At 38.5% G+C, this 14,262-nt stretch overlaps 2 protein-coding genes across 4 annotated transcripts in view; one reads left to right on the top strand and one right to left on the bottom strand.

The window, feature by feature from the left end:
* gusb (glucuronidase, beta) overlaps positions 1 to 14,262 on the top strand; it is a 34,663-nt gene that overhangs the window by 14,819 nt on the left and 5,582 nt on the right. The window contains exons 10-13 of one of the 2 annotated variants that reach the window (XM_068010302.1): positions 1,090 to 1,266; positions 2,545 to 2,680; positions 3,109 to 3,235; positions 10,056 to 10,086. In XM_068010302.1, coding sequence (XP_067866403.1) covers positions 1,090 to 1,266; positions 2,545 to 2,680; positions 3,109 to 3,235; positions 10,056 to 10,071 — 456 coding nt within the window. In that variant the 3' untranslated portion in view covers positions 10,072 to 10,086. Of the gene's footprint in view, positions 1 to 1,089; positions 1,267 to 2,544; positions 2,681 to 3,108; positions 3,236 to 10,055; positions 10,087 to 14,262 lie in introns of those variants that run through there. The other variant, XM_068010301.1, reaches the window with a different exon arrangement.
* The window catches only part of vkorc1l1 (vitamin K epoxide reductase complex, subunit 1-like 1), a 43,654-nt gene continuing 39,593 nt past the window's right edge, over positions 10,202 to 14,262 (bottom strand). For both annotated transcript variants that reach the window (XM_068010304.1, XM_068010305.1), the window contains one exon: positions 10,202 to 13,807. In XM_068010304.1, the coding sequence (XP_067866405.1) occupies positions 13,639 to 13,807 (169 nt within the window). In that variant the 3' untranslated portion in view covers positions 10,202 to 13,638. The remainder of the gene's footprint in view (positions 13,808 to 14,262) is intronic.

Here is a 14,262-nt window from a genome sequence, read left to right as displayed (position 1 = left end):
TGCTCCGACCACACCCCCCCCCCCCCCCCCCAAATCAAGTGGCAACGGTGTCAGCTGCTTCTGCGTAGGCGCTGGTGTCATTTTTAAAGGGCTGCCAGACTTGCAGAGAGGAAAAAGTTCAATCCTCGAACCACACCCCCCCCCCCCTCCAGAGACACTTTACATAAATGTGTGACCTGTTCCCCAAACCCAGTACACAGAAAATAAATGGCAACACCCTTCTCCCCCGCAAAACACTTAAATGGAAAGCTGAACGCAGAGGTCACCCCTTCCCCACCCCCCATCCCCCACACACTCGAAATGCAGAGCTGACCCCGTTTTCATTCCCCCCCTTCCCCACCTTGGCACCAGCTTTCCCTTGACGGGAAAGTAAAGGCACGCGAGTGCCAGCTGTTGCACAGAAGATCACGGATAGCCAGTAATATCACAGGAGTGGTATGTTAATGTATTTTTGTCCTCTTATTTCAATATTTAAAATTGAGTCCCATTGTCAAGAGGTGGCAGGCCACCACCATCAAGCCTCGCCGCCGCCAGGATGATCACGCCCGGTAATCCCGGCACGAGCTCAGTGGCAGGCTGCGACTGCTACCATCTTCTGGCTCCCCCCCCCCCCCCCGGAGCCTGATGGCAGGAGCTCAACAAAATTCAGCACAATGTGTGCAAAATGCCCAAGACAGGTTACTTTTTCTTTTACGTGGGTTCTGTTAACAACAACTTTGGGGGGGGGGGGAGGGAAAGAGTAATAGTTATTTACGGTATAGAAGAGAAACATTTATTACATGGGCAAATGAGGATCTTCACCTCTTTTCTCCTTTTGTGTTTGACTGCAGGTTGAATATTATCCATGTTTCATGCTGTTTAGACTTTAATAATTTGCCTTGTTGCTGGTCACACTGCTAGGCAGTTATATCCTATCTGTTGATTGTATTGCAACTCTTTTTCCTTCTGAAAATCCCCAAGGAAGTATTGTTGAAAGTATATTGTCAAGGATTTGATTTTTGAAACATACAATAAAATGTATCAGATTACCAGCTGTTTATTGGAAAAAGACATTTCTAGCAAAGTGAAAGTTTGGCCATGTTTTTACAGATGCAGTACACAGATGTTATTTGTGTGAACAGCTATTTTTCCTGGTACCATGACCCAGGCCATTTGGAGGTCATTCAATTACAACTTACCAATCAGTTTGAGAATTGGTATAATAAATACCAAAAACCAATTATTCAGAGTGAATATGGAGCAGATAGTTTTCCAGGACTGCACAGTGTAAGTACAGGAATCAATAATTGCATGGTTGTACCTAACCCAGTACTAGTTTATACTTCCCTAATTTCTTTTTGTGCAATTAGTTATGAACAGTCAAGAATTTCCTGTAATGTTTGTGCATCTTGGTGTAGTTATATTGTGATTTGTATTTTTGATACAATACCAACAGAGTTGCATTGTCCATTTAATATAGAAGAGATCTCTGTGCTTCAGAGGAATATATCTGGCAATAATGGATATGGAGAGAGATATTTAGTGTGACCAAAAGCTTGGTCAGAGGTCAGTTTTAAAGGAGGGCCTTAAAGGTGGGGAAATTCCAGAGCAAAGCTCCTAGGCAACTGAAGGCACAGTTGCCAACGGTGAGGTAGGAGTAAGTGAGAAACAGGGAGGGGTAAGGCCATGAAGGGATTTAAGTACCAGGATGAGAATTTTGAGTGTTGAGGGACTGGGAGCCAATGCAAATCAGCAAGGACAGGGTGAGGTGAGTGGGATAGGATAAGGGCAGCAGAGTTTTGAGGTGTTATAAATGAATGTTTTAACAAAAAATTTAAATAATTTGTAAAGATGAAATGGATGGGGTGGGGGGGGGGGGGAATGGTGCTTTTGTCAAGTTGTTTGTATTGGTTGATAATTCAGTAGACTGAATTGTACGAGTGTCACCAGTTGTTTTGCTCACTTAACAGTAAAAGGTGGCCTGGAAATGAATTGAGGACATTGGCTAGTAGGTCTACAACAAGTTGCATGCTGAATAGATTGCAAGGTGTGCTTATATATTTGAATATGTGATGGGACTAATATACAATTTCATGACAGTTTGAAGAACTTTTAGTGGTACAGCAGTAGCTTTAGTTCAATCCCTGTTTTATAGAAATATTCCCATTAAAAATAGTGCAGTGGATATAACGATTGTAGAAGTGCTTAAACAGCTTCAAATCTAGTCGAGACTAGGAAGGCAGATTTTACAGAGCCACTAAGGAGTACTAACACAGGATGAGGGAAGGCCACCTCTGAGAAGAGAGATGAGAAAGGACAACGTGGATGGGCAGCTTAGGAGCCTTTTTGATTTTTTTTTTAACATGGGTTTGAGATGGGTGAAGCTGTTTAAAAAAAAAAAAAAAACAGCATTTGCCTTGGAGATAGAACTGAAATGACTAGAGATAAATTTAAGTTTGACAGGCATGTAGGTGTGTTGGAAATAACTGTCACAGGAAGTGCATGCTATGCATAAGATTTAATGTTGACTGATTTTCAGTGTATTATGTACATGTGTCTCTTTAGGATCCCCCAAAAATGTTTACAGAAGAATATCAGAGAGCTGTAATGCAGAGATATTTTATGATATTTGACAAAAAAAGAAAAGACTACTTGATTGGAGAACTAATCTGGAATTTTGCAGACTTCATGACTGCCCAAAGTAAGTAATGCATTTAATATAAAAAAACAGAAAATACTGGAAATATTCAGCAGGTCAGGCATAGCATCTCTGGAGAGAGAAAGTTAACGTTTCAGGTCCATGCCCTTTCATCTGAAAGATTCTCTTTTCCCACTCCCTCAGTAAATTCCTCTGCTTCTCTAAAGCAGTCACCAAGAAAACGTTTATCTATGATACAGCACTAGAGAAGCTTAAACCATACACCTGTGTCTTTATCCCTTAAGAACTTGTCAAGTCCACTTGTAACTAATTCAAGGGCAATGGTCTTCTTGCAAAGTTAAATATTTCATATTGTTTAAATATACAAGCTGGTGGGAGGAAAAAAGGCAGCAAGTAATGCAAACACAAATCTTTTCTTCGGAAGGTTTCTGTTCAGGAATTCTTACATTAAGACCTTCATTTGCTTGCAGGCATAACACGTGTAGACGGGAACAGAAAAGGGATCTTCACTCGCCAGAGACAGCCTAAGTCGTCAGCCTTCATTCTTCGGGATCGCTACTGGAAACTGGCAAATGAAACCAGATACATTCCTTTAAGGTATCACTGAGAATACAGAAGAAGCTGCATAGAGAAAATGGATTGAAAATATCAGTGTCATTGACTCCAAAATATTGGTACTACTGTGCTATGGGGAAATTGAATAGTCAGTATATTTCCTAAGTGATACATTTATTTCAACTTGTTTTGAAGACTAGTACTTTCACCTTAGTTGCGCTTATTTATCCAAGTTTAGATATGAAATGTGCATTCCCAATTACACTATTGAAACACTTGACTATGAAATATGTATCAGAACTGCCGTTTCCACAACTAAAGAGATATTTTATAGCACAACATTAGTGCTATTTTATTAAGTACTGGTCCAATGTCTTTTTAAGGCCAACATAATACAATATCAGAATATGAAGTATGCTAATAAATTGAAAACTCAATCCTGTACATATCTAGTATCACTATCAGAAGCTTCAATGAATGTTTCATTATTATATAATTTCTTCATCTCTCTCTCATATCTAACGTATAGTGATAAATGGTCTCCTCTCATGTTAGAAAAGCTATTACAATGGCTATGCAAACTGAGTCATATTGGTGACAGCATAGCAGGGGCATCTGATCTTTGCTCATCAATCCAGGCCATGTTCAATACTTAGCAGAGTAAGTGCAAAAATGCATAAAAGTAATTCCTTACTTAGCAAGCATCTAATCTAATGCTGTCTGAACAACCCAGTTTAAAGGTTCCGGCACCAGTCTCAAAAGGAGAAATATGACAGCTGTCGAAAGGCTGATGTTTATCTCCTTGTACAGCCTGACTGTGAGCTGTGGCTCAGTTGGCAGTATTCTCACCTCTGAGTCAGAAGGTTGTGGGTTTAAGAGCCTCTGTAGGACTTGAGCACAAAAATAAAGGCTGATACTCCAGTGCAGTACTGAATGGTCGGAGGAGCTATCTTTCAGATGAGATGTTAAACTGAGGCCCCAGCTGCCTGCTCAGGTGAATGTAAAAGATCCTGTGGCACTATTTCAAAGATGATCAGGAGAGTTATCCCCAGTGTCCGGACCAATATTTATCCCTCAATCACAGTCACATAAAACAGATGATATGGTCGTTATCACATCGCTGTTTGTGGGAGGCTGCTGTGTGCAAGTCGGCTGCTGCATTTCCCACATTGAGACAGACATAAAAAGCACTATATAAATGTACGGTTTTTTTCTTTGACACAATTTCAGAAATTTTAAGCTGCAACCATATTTTCCCCTCTAAAGTAAGGAAACAGCAAAAAAAATGAAATTGCAGACACAGATTTTTCACCACTTTGACTTTTTGTATTCTTAAGAGTAACGAATGGCATTGCTCCTGGTGAGTTAGAGGATAATCAGTCACATTTAATCATGGTTTATTAAATGGTATGCGGGATTTTTTTAAACTGGTGTTTTGGGGATTGAATTCCATTGTCCTGTGAAAAATATAAATGAGTGCCTTACTTATATAACATTTTATCTTACCAGTTTTGAAGCCAAGAATCCACAGCAAGATGTACCAGTTGAAGTTTATTTTTTAAAAACTCAAATTACGATTGATAGTCTGCCCCTCTCTCGCTCACTGGTGTCAGTAATAAGTATGTTTACATTTGTCAACAAAACAGGTGGATAATGAGGCTGTTTGCTTAAATTTAATTTTGAAAAATGAATTCAAATTCGAATAAGATATTCACTGGTATTAAATTTGAGTATTATTGAAAAAGACGTGCTGTTGAAGCTTTTCATTTTGTACTCATCAGGACAGTCTCAAGAATGCCAAATTTCAAAGGAAGCAACAATTTATACTGTATGAGAAACTGGCTGCTGCTTGGTAGAGGCATTGTCCCTATTCTTTGGTTTAATTCAAATAAGGTGCAATGCCTGGACATGTTCCTTTTGCCTGTACAGGACAAGTCTGTTCTGAATTTATGTAGCTTCCAGTAAGCATAAGTGATCATAAATTGGTTGTTAATGTAATTCTTAAGCACACTCTGGCTTGTTCAGTAAGTGCTGTTCAATCGCGGAATCATATCTACAATTAGACATTGTGTTCTGAGTTTTGTAAGCACAGCCCACTTGAGTACAGTCAGTGCCTATTGCAAACAGCCAAAGGGACGTGCTGTTTGACACAATCCGCCAGTCGTTGGGATGGATGGCCGACATAACTGGCATCCCCCCTGCAGTGGAATTCATGTTACTCATTTGTGTGCTTGGTAGAAAGTCTCTTTGGCTTGACGGCACCATCCTGTTAGTGGAAAATACTATTTTGTGTTGCTACTTTAGGGAAGATGGTGGCATAGTGGTCATGTCACTGGGCTTGCAATCCAGCAGCTCCAGCCAATAATTCTGGGGGCATGAGTTCAAATCTCCCCACAACTGCTGGTGGAATTTTGGTGCAGCCTCACAGCTCCTGTTTGCAAGTTCTCCCTGCGAGTGCGTGAGTTTCTGCCAGGTGCTCCGGTTTCCTCTCTCAGCCAAAGACTTGCAGGTTGATAGGTAAATTGGCCATTATAAATTGCCCCTAGTGTAGGTAGGTGTTAGGAGAATTGAGGGAAGGTAGGGAATATGGGATTAACGTAGGATTAGTAGAAATAGGTGGTTGATGGTCGACACAGACTCGGTGGGCTGAAGGGCCTGTTTCAGTGCTGTATGACTCTACTGCATAGCAGTGTGAAATGGCTGGTTTAACCTATTGCTTGAACTTTTGATACCTTACCCTTCCAAGCTAATTTGAAGTAAACTGGTCACTGTTCAGGGCTAAAAGCAGTGGCCTTAAGCCCATGCATCAGTGTGTGCAATATACAACAATGATCTGATTGGGGTGGTCATGATTTCAGCATCAAGCTTATACAGTGAGCAAATTGTTTGGTCCCTGTTTACAAGATTGGCAATAAGGCCAACCTTAAAGCATGTGAAGCGGTAGAGAGTCAGGAACTCCGATTTCTCAACTAGCATGTTGAGAAAAGCGAGCTCATTAGACTGCTCTATTACAAAGGAGCAGGAAAGGTCTGTAAGGAAACTTTTAAGTTTGCTATATTTGAATCTGCATGTATCATTTACGTATCAAAAATATGCAGGGGATAGGAGTTGGGGGTCATTCTTTAGAAAACTAATTGCTTGTGGAAACAAATGAAAATGTTAGTGAGAGCTGGGCCTAGAGGGGATTCCATGGCAACACCGAGTTTGACATACATGGTGTCATTAAAACTGAACTCAACTGCAAGTTGCTAGATTCATAAATTCAATGGATAGAGATTTAGAAAATGGCAGCATATATAGATTGCCATGATATAGTGATGTGACACAGATGTCTGTGGCTTCCTTGAGCTGTACATTACTGAACAGGCTCACATTGCCAAACAAGCACAAAGATGGTATTGCCATTGATTGGTAGGTCATATATAGTCTTTGCAAAGTTGAAAGAATCTTTCATTTTATATATGGAAAACTCACTCACAACCATTTTGAAAGAATCTAACTTTATATACGGAAAACTCACTCACATAACCATTTGGTCAATTCATGTTGTGGAAAACTAATCATAGATAAGATAGGGTGCAATGGGTCAACACTTGTGCATCTTGGGCAGTTTGTACTTAGGTGGACGCAGTAAACCATGAGGACGAATCCTATGTAATAAGCACCTTGTTCTTCTTACATAAGTCTAAAACATTTTTGTAACTTGCTTTCAAGCAAGACTGTACAGTCATGTTTGGTATTTTCCACTAACAGGATACTGCTGTCCAGTCAAAAAAAGACATTCTACCTAGCACATAAATGAGTGATATGAATTCCAGTGCGATGCCAGGCTTGTAGGCTGTACATCCTAATGACTGGAAGATCATAGCAAGTAGCATGTCACTTCCGCTGTTTGCAATATGAACATACAAATTAGGGGCAGAAGTAGGCCATTCAGTAAGATCTGTTTGCGTCTCAAATTCCACACTCCCATCTACACACGATAACTTTTGATTCCCTTGCCTAACAAGAATCCATCTACCTCTGCCTTAACATTTCAATGACCCTACCTCCACCACCTTCTAAGGCAGAGAGTTCCAAAGTCGCACAACCCTCAAAATTTCTCATCTGTGTCCTAAAAGGGTGACCCTTTGTTTTAAAACAGTGTCCCCTAGTTCTGGACTCACCCACAAGAGGAAACATCCTTTCCACATCCACCGTATCAAGTCTCCCCTCACTCTTCTAAACTCCAACAAAAACAAGCCCAGTCTGTCCAACCTTTCCTCAGAAGACAACCCACTCATTTCAGGTTAATCCAATAAACATCCTCTGAACCACCTCCAATGCATTTACATCCTTCCTTAAATAAGGAGACCAAAACTGCACAGTATTCGAGAGGTAGTCTCACCAATGCCCTGTATAATTGAAATACCACATCCATGCTTTTATTTTCAATTCCTCTCGTAAGGATAGCATTCCATTAGCCTTTATTCCTTGCTGTACTTGCATAGTAACTTTGTGACTCATGCACTAGAACACCTAGATCCCTCTGCGTCTCAGAATTCTCCGTTCAAGTAATACTCTGCTTTTTTATTCTTCCTGCCAAAGTGAACACCTTCACATTTTCCCACATTATACTTCATCTGCCAAATTTTTGCCCACTCACTCAACCTACCTATAATCAGTGTGCAACTTCATGTCCTCTTCACAATATATTTTCCTACCTATCTTTGTGTCATCGGCAAATTTAGCTGCCATACCATCGCTCCCCTCATCCAAGTCATTGATATAAATTGTAAAAAGTGGAGGCTCCAGCACAGACCCCTGCAGCACGCCACTTACCACATCCTGCCAATTGGAATAAGGACCCATTTGTGCATACTCAGTTTTCTACCAGCCAGCTAATCTTCTATTTGTGCTGATATATGTTACCCCTACACCATGAGCTCCTACTTTGCACAATAACCTTATGTGCCACCTTGTCAGATGCCTTCTGCGCATGCTATTCCTTCAAATAACTCCAATAAAGTGGTTAAATTTGATTTCCCTTTCACAAAACCATGCTGACCATTCCCAATTACCTTGAGTTTGTCTAAGTGCCCAGCTATAACCTCAATGATTGATGCTAACACCTTCTCCACAATAGAAGTCAAGATAACTGGCCTATAGTTACTTGTTTTCTGCCTACTCCTGCCCTTCTTGAATAGAAGGATTAAATTTGCTACTTTCCAGAATCTAACGAATTTTGAAAAATTAACAGCAATACATCTACCTCATTAGACACCTCTTTTAAGACCCTAGGATGAAATCCATCAGGACCCGTGGACTTGTCAGGCCGCAGCTCCGTCAGTTTGCTCAGTACTGCTTCCCTGGTGATTAATTTCCCCAAGTTCCTCTCTTCCTTCCACCTCCTGATTTACAGCGATTACTGGAATTTTTTGCATCCTCTATAGTGAAGACAGAAGCAAAATATTTGTTCATTTCATCCACCATTTCCTTATTATCTAGAGTACCAACACTCACTTTACTTACTCTTTTCCTTTTTAAATACCTATAGAAACTCTTGCTATCCTTGCTAACTCTTGCAATAGGCAGAGTACTGACTGTTCTCAGTTGGCTGAGTACAATGTCTAACTTTAGATGTGATTCCGCAATTGGACAGCACTTACTGAACAATCCCGAATGTGCTTAAGAATTACACTAACAACCAATTTAAGATGGTCAGTCAGGCATGCACTTATGCTTGCTAGAAGCTACATCTATTCATATGCAGGGACCTGTCCTCTGCAGGCAAAACAACATGCCAGGTGTTGCGCCCTTTTTTGAACTAAACAAAAGCATGGGGGACAGTAGTTTCCTGGTGCATTGTCCATGGCAACGCCTCGACCAGAGCCGACTTGCCAATTAGCACACACTTTTCATGCACTGTAAATTGCTGCTCCCTTTGAAATTTGGCATTCTTGCATCTGTCCTGTTGAGTGCAAGACGAAAAGCTTCGACAGCATGCCTCTTTTTTTTAGCCATACTCATATGCTTTGATATAGTTTGGTTTTTTTTTTAAACGTTTTGATCCAAATAAATTTGTAAAACTTAGAAACTGCTATAAGCTGGAATAAAATATTGAGTAAATGGTACTGGGAAACTGAGCATACATACATTCTGTAGCTCTAAGAATGCCCAGTCCAGGTTTTTGATTAAGCTTAAAGCCTTAAAATAAAAGCTTTAAAATACAATTCAGCGATTAAGTATTGTCATAGCATTGCATTTCATAATGTTTAAATATTTAGAACCATTTTTGGACATTAGAAATTTCAATGTTTTTCCAGAAAAAAAGCAGTGATCTGAATAAGGTATGTGATAAAAATGTTGACATCTTTAGATACAGATTTCCCCATTATAAATTTAGTTTTCATTAGAACATGGATTAAAAAAGTGCCATAGGAAGTAACATTGGTTGATAGGAGGCGCATGAAATATGACTTTAAATATACAGCCAGAATAGGTGTAGTTCATCCTAAAAATTTCATTTCTTTGTCTAGATAATTTTTCTAAAAAGTGTAAATGTAGTATTGAAATTATTAAAGTTCATTTTTGCATACATCAGACAGGAGCATTGCATTACTGTTAGCTATGACCAAGTATGTAAAAGCTGAACTACAAAAATTAACACTGGACTAAATCAATCCAAGTTTGCAGTTTGTAGGCAGCAATGTGATGACCTTGTATAGCATACTTTGTGTATTTCATCCACATCTGACAGCTTAACACAAGCAAAACTAATTTATAGCTGATTATACTGTTCACATTTTAAATCACTAAGGTTTGCGGTAAACTGGCATATTGTATCAAAAGGTCAAGGAAACTAACAGAAATCTACATTTAGATCTGTCAAGTATTGATGGCTGTGGTGGGCTTCCTCAGTTCATGGTCCTATTTGAACTTCACTTACAAGTTAGCTTGCAGGTAATTATGATTGGCAGGAGTAGTCTATTATAATCAAAATTAGCATTCAAAATTGCAGAAGGCTACTTCATGTAGATTCTACATTTATTTCATACCAAAAAATTCTGTGCAATGAATACACATTCATACATATTTACAATTTTTGCTATTTAGCAAAATCATATTCCTGAACCTATATATAAAACAGTTCTCATCTGTGGCTGTGAAGGGGATCAGTGCCCAGAGAGTCCACCTTAAAAGTTTTAACACATGTGCTCATGAGCTTGAAGCAGCATTAATAAATAACTCTGATGGAACATATTATACAGATCAAGAACATAGTACTTCTGCCATGCTACATACAGTTTACAAAAATAAAGAGCATCTGTCACCCTGTCACTTTCATATTGAATAAACAATGATTTACTGTAACGAAAACCATTTTAGTTTGCCACTTCTAAATTAGGGGGTCTGCTCATGCCTGTATTGATGCTGATACCAGTGTTAAGTAGTGATAGGCCAGTACCCAACAGGAATGAATCTGTAGTTACATTCAATTACAGTACATCATGAGCAGTAAACATGGGCTTCATGCTAGACAGTCCAATATAAACATTAAGGGGTGGGGGGGGGACGGGGGAGGGGAAAAAAAAGGGTAAATACAACTGGACTTCTGAGATCTTAAATTTGTCCATCTCTCTGCTGCTTGTAAAGGCTTAGCACCAAAAGATGCAAAGTAAAGTATTTGAACCAAGCCCAAAGCATTGGCTAAAAATCAATATTAAATTTGTTTTGCACCAAACATATGTAGAACTGCAGTTACCTAGTATAGTTTTACTTCAAAAAATATTAAGGATGAGCAAAAGTGTCGTCCATAGCCAAGATATAAAGTATCAGTATTACAGTATCAATAAACTCCTTTGGAATTTTTACAGCTTATTGAGTCACAGGAATGTCACAATAATAATACAATAGCATTCAGTGGTCTTCTGGAGCTCAAAGAGATAGACTTCAGGTAGCTTACTGTACCAGCAGCTTCAATGAGCACAGATGAGATAAAGGCAATTTCCCCCATATTCAGAATTCAATCCTTTGAAACAAGCTTTAACTGTACCCAACATCCTCTGGATTGTGTGTTCTCTATGGACATAGCAATGGCTTTAAAATTTACCAATTAAACATTTACAGTGCAAGGAATTTTTAAAAAAGACCCAATTTAGCAAACACAAAAAAGCACATACAGCAAATTTAGTGTTGAGAAAATACTGACTACATAAGTTACTCAGTTTACATGTGCAGCATCCTGCACATTAACAAGCTTTAGGTTAAAAAAAAACTGCATTAGACTCATACAAATGCCTATTTGCACGATAAAGCCGTCTGATAGAACTGGACTTTTTTCTACCAGTAGATACCGGACCCACTGATCAAATGCACTGCCCCATCCATTAAACACAACTTTACAGAATCACAGAATAGTGTATATGAACACAATCTCTGAAGTATCCTAACATTGATACATTTTATTGTAGGTAGGTTCATAGGTTTTTTTTTAATAAAAGAGTCACAATCAGGAGAAAAATGTTATTTCAAACACTGCTACTATGAACCAATAGTTACCAGTTCTAAGTTGACATTACACTATTCCATTAATCATTTTTGTAATACAATTCAACAGGCTGGTTCCACAAAATTAAAGTAACCTCCTTCTAATGAAATCATAAGCTACTTGGGAAATTCAAAAGGCTTTTCGGGTATCAGCTGATGTAAAAAAAAAAATGACGTCAGATTTGAAAAAGCTATTAAATTTGGTACCATCTCTACTCAATGCGTGTAGTTTTGGAGACTTTAACACATTCAATTGAGACCTTTGGTATCTATCCATTGCTGCAATAAATACAAAAAGTCTCAATTAAAAGCACAAGATGGCCAGCCTGCCATCACACACTGAATACTCACAACTACAACTCCTTCCAGCAATGCTTGAAGAAGCACTGAACTACATTAGCAAGGAAGTTTCAAAGTGTCCCCAAGTGTCTATGTAAATAAAACAAGGTGGGGGTGAATTAAACAAGCCCTCCCAAAAAACAGCTCTGAAAACAATGTTCAGTGAAATCACATTTTTCAGTGAACAGCAGGCATTTATATAGAACAAAGGATTTTTGTTCAAGCAGTGGTCACGTATATCTAAATATAGCTTAAGTAGATCAAATTGAATTCAAATACTTTTGTCTGTAATCAGCACATTTGTTATATAATAAAGCCTCAGCTCCACCTAGCCAATTAATTTGTAAGCTATATTTTAATATAGAAATCCTTTGAAATAGTCAACTATTCCTTATATTTCTATACATGGCAAAAATAGTGTTACATTAGAGAAAAAAGGGCCTCAACCTAATGAAAATCTCAATACTAACAAAATACAACTTGAATTTTTAAAAAAAGTTGTATGCAGCACAGATTGAATAGGGGCCCCTTAAACATAGTCACTTTTCAAACATTATAGGCCTGGTTGACCACATATTTATATTGTCCTGGTCATGATGCTGCTCCATTTATTTTAGTATTTTAATACTGAACAGTAAAATAGCTTCAAAATGAAAACTTCTTAAAGTGCAACACGAGAAGCTTTAAACTATTATACTGCACTTTTGTTAGAACGTGTTAAATTTTAAACAGATATGCTTTATACATGAAATCTTGGCCCCGATATTAGTAAATCTGTAAAGATTAAAACTTTTGGTATTTAACTACTAGATTCTCTGAAGCATATTTTTAAAATTCTAGCGAGCTGCGATGAGAGCTACCTCACACTGCAAACTGCACTGGTTTAAATATGTTGGTGACTGCATAGTTGCTGGCCTTTTAAAATCATGCGTGCACTCAGGACAAAGTTTAGATCTAGAGGACCTGAGCGTTTTTAAGTGTAAAGATACCATCCGACACGTGACAAATTACTATTGTACTGGAAGAAATTGGACTTGCAACATCCACATCAGGTCATTCAACCAAGATGGACAATTTCCAGACCCAGTTATGAGAGCACCAAGACCCAGGACACCCAAGAGCCAATTCCTGTGCAATATAAAACAATTGTATATGATTTTTTTTAAAATCCTGACAGAAGGCACTTTCATTCACAATTTAACACACAATTTACTTTATCGGGTGGGTGAATGCTTAAAAAAAATGCCACTTAGTGTAAGTTTCTCAAAATTCAGACCTAAGGAATGTGTAATACAGTTAAAGCTTGCTTTCAGTTGGCTTGTCTGTTAATCTTCATGTGAGGGAGGATAAACCAAAGTAAGTCCAGGGTCCCACACAAGTATTTAATTAAAAAAAAAAATTGGTTCTCAATGATTTTGATTTCCTTTATATCTTATACATCTCTCTCAAAAACAAATTACTGCCGAATAGACATAATGGAAGCAGGGTCTCCAGGTGTTGGGTTTGCAGATCATATAGATTATTCCTGTTTGGATTGGAGTTGCTGTTTCCAGGCCTCGTTCAAGTAAACCAGTCGTTTATAGTTGATGATAAAGAGAATGAAGTTCAGGACATATGTGGTGATGCAGATTATGCAAAAGTCCTTCAGCACAAAGTACAGGATGTAACTTAGATACAGTGCACCCACCACAGACACTATGGACGTCGTCATTAGTATTAAAGCAGCCATTGCACTCACTGTCATACCTGCAAGAAAGGGAGGCATGTTATTTCATGAACAGAAATATTCTCTCTCTACACGAGGCCTCAACATTTGCATAAGTAAATGTCACCACGTGAAAAGCAAAATTGCACAGTAATAAATTATGAAATGATAACGGCCACAGTCGACAAGTAGGTTCTGCTGAACAACACCATTGTATCAATGCTCAAGAAGCTAAATATTTGTCACAGATTATGATAGGTAACAAGAAACTGATAGTAAAAGTGGTTAAGATTACTCCATTGCCATTAAAGGGTGATGCTTATACCAAGAAAGCCATTTAGTCCTTTGGAATATCACTGGAGGATGATTTAGGCAGATATGTACATATAGATATCACAGTATAACCCCATCCCTACAATCAGGTTTTCCTGCCAGTGTGATGTACATACAATAGTGCAGCCATCACAATGGAGCAAGTGTAGGTATAAATGACGCA

Source organism: Heterodontus francisci, chromosome 30, assembly GCF_036365525.1.
Source record: "Heterodontus francisci isolate sHetFra1 chromosome 30, sHetFra1.hap1, whole genome shotgun sequence".
Taxonomy (NCBI): Eukaryota; Metazoa; Chordata; class Chondrichthyes; order Heterodontiformes; family Heterodontidae; genus Heterodontus; species Heterodontus francisci.
The sequence above is the reverse complement of the archived record's forward strand: the minus strand, read 5'-3'. Positions and strand labels throughout refer to the sequence as shown.